At 33.3% G+C, this 2511-nt stretch overlaps 1 protein-coding gene across 1 annotated transcript; it reads right to left on the bottom strand.

Moving 5' to 3' along the window:
• Nucleotides 1-378: 378 nt before the first annotated feature.
• Nucleotides 379-2216, bottom strand: LOC100817318 (non-specific lipid-transfer protein 3-like). The gene is made up of 2 exons (NM_001254215.3): nt 1673-2216; nt 379-636 (listed from the first exon to the last, which is right to left on the bottom strand). The coding sequence occupies exons 1-2, from the start codon at nt 2026-2028 to the stop codon at nt 624-626; spliced, it is 369 nt and encodes a 122-aa protein (NP_001241144.1). The 5' UTR covers nt 2029-2216; the 3' UTR covers nt 379-623.
• Nucleotides 2217-2511: the final 295 nt, after the last annotated feature.

Genomic DNA, 2511 nt, shown 5'->3' with positions numbered 1-2511 from the left:
TACATATACATGGCATCACACTTCCAATATAGTCCAACAAAATGGCCTTACTCCTCAATTGCCCTCTTGTAATTAAGATGAAAGCACCAATTGAGAGGTGGAAGCATGGCAAACTTTTTTAGGTATATGTTCTTTTTGAGAAGAAATTTATGCATGAATATATGTCTTTTATTTTTTTTTTCCTATTTTCAGACTGCGAACAACATCAGTATATATGATGGTTTTCTCCATACGATGTTTCCAGAAGCTAGAGATACAAATGAAAAAAAGGTTCAGGACTGCATATGAAGGGATAATTTGAAAAGAAGAATAAAAGAGGAAAAGATATTTAAGTAATTTTTTTTCTTGAAGAAAAAGAAAGAAAGGAAGATATATATCTTTAGATAAATATAATTAAGGGACGTGTAAATATTATTAATTGTCAAAAAAGTAAAGTAGCAGAGAACTACATATAGTATTACATGCAACAACAAGTGGAGACAACTAAGGGACTCGCTTAAGTACTAGAGTCCTCATCGCCCTCTCTTTATTTTCATTAATATAAATTTTACAACATTATGATATATAGTATCCTGCGACTGAAAAACTGCCCTGCAGTTTCTTCCTTATACTAGATCCACCCTTCAGAACTTGATGCTGCAATATTGCACAAACCATTAAAGAAATAAACTCAAATAACTACGAAATTTCAAAGTGAAATAACCATCTATGCTCGTCAAGTAAAATAAAGTTACGGTACAAATTAACAAGAACGAATATAAATAATTGATAAACATCTCCCCGCTCCCAACACCACCACCAAAAACAAAATAATTATCAAACATGTGAGACTAGTTCTAAAACTTTGAACAACATTTTAAGAAGAATAATTAATTATAACATATAGATATTTTTCTTATGTCTTTTATTTCCATCAAATCAATTACCAGTCATCACAGTCATTTTATAATCATTATTTTCTTTATTATCCTTCTCTTTCTTCCTTTCACCTACATCCACTCTATTTTTTAGTTTACCATTGTTAGAACTCTTTTAAGTAAGATAAAAGCAGTAAAACATTTTTAACCTATTTTTTTTCTTTAAATAATTTATTATATAAATTATGAATAAGTCTCTATAAATAACTAATTAAAACTATGTAACTTTTAAATTTTAATAAAATTTAACCGTCAAATAAAATTAATGTTTTCAGATGTATTAGAGCATGTGTACGTATTATTGCTCCTTACTCTTTAGGTATTTTAGCGAAACTAATATTAAAGTATGTACAATACATAAGGTGATTTCTATAGAAAAAAACATAAAATAAATGTTTCAAAATAAAGATAAAGATAAAGGTAAAAAAGATTTAATGAAATAAAAGGTTAAAATAAACACCTGAAAACACTTTCATTCATTAAAGAAAACCTCTTTAAAACAACATTATAAAAGAATTTTATAAATACTGTTGTTCAAAAATAGAATATCTCTATGTACAGAGAGAGGAAAGGTGTGAGAAATTATTATTTTTTATGATAATGTTATGGCGTGTCACATAATTATTAGTCTGGAATATGGATGGTGTGATGGTACTCAACCACCTAATAAGCAAAGGATCACTATGAGGTGCTCAATGAAAATGTGAGGAAATTAAACCATGTGAACTATGAAGTGAGTGGTGAGTTTAACATACGTGGCGCAGTTGGTGGAGGTGCTGATCTTGTAAGGGATGTTGACGCCACATTTGCCAGGGAGAGAGGCTGCGTTGCCGGCATTCAAACTCTGTCCCATATTATTGGCAAGGTTTTTCAGGCAATTGCACGCTGCCTGGCGGTCGGCGGTGGTCTTTGCCGCACCGCTGAGTGACTTCACTCCGTTGCAGCAGGCGTCCGATGGTTTTCCGCCGCTTCGAAGATAACTGAGGCACGGAGACACGTCGCCGGCGACCTGCCCGCACGTGATTGCGGCCTGTGCCATGGGTGTAACACTCATGGCCACAACCATGCACATCATCGCAACCACACATGCAACCTTAAAGCTAGTCATCATTAATCAAAGAAAGAAGCAAACGACAAAACAAATTAAAACTAGTAATATAATGCGTATTTGCTTTGCATGCAATGGAAATTCTTGCTTATTGTTTGGTGAGTGAAGTGGTGCAAGTGTGGGGAGTTATATAGAAGATAAGATAGGACTCCTAGGGCTGTGGGAAGGTAACTAAGGGTTATGGAAAATGCATGTGGCAGTACTGTTTTTTGTTTGGTGGCAGTTGTGCTCAATTTAATGCTAGGTGGTGGTGCATGCATAGTATAATCTTTTGGCACCTGGCTTAATATGTGACGCTTGATTTGGTGGTGCCCCAAATACGACTGAATAGGATGATATATTTAATATTATAGCTTATCCCTCCATACCTTGACAGATTTCGAGGATTGAATTGTATTTCTTTTATTAATTGGTCCTGCAATAACTAGTTTCTTCATTGATATGTAATGTTTTTATACATTTTTTTAGATAAATATACTTATATAA

Source organism: Glycine max, chromosome 3, assembly GCF_000004515.6.
Source record: "Glycine max cultivar Williams 82 chromosome 3, Glycine_max_v4.0, whole genome shotgun sequence".
Classification (NCBI taxonomy): Eukaryota; Viridiplantae; Streptophyta; class Magnoliopsida; order Fabales; family Fabaceae; genus Glycine; species Glycine max.
Note: the sequence above shows the minus strand (reverse complement) of the source record. Positions and strands in the feature narration are given on the sequence as shown.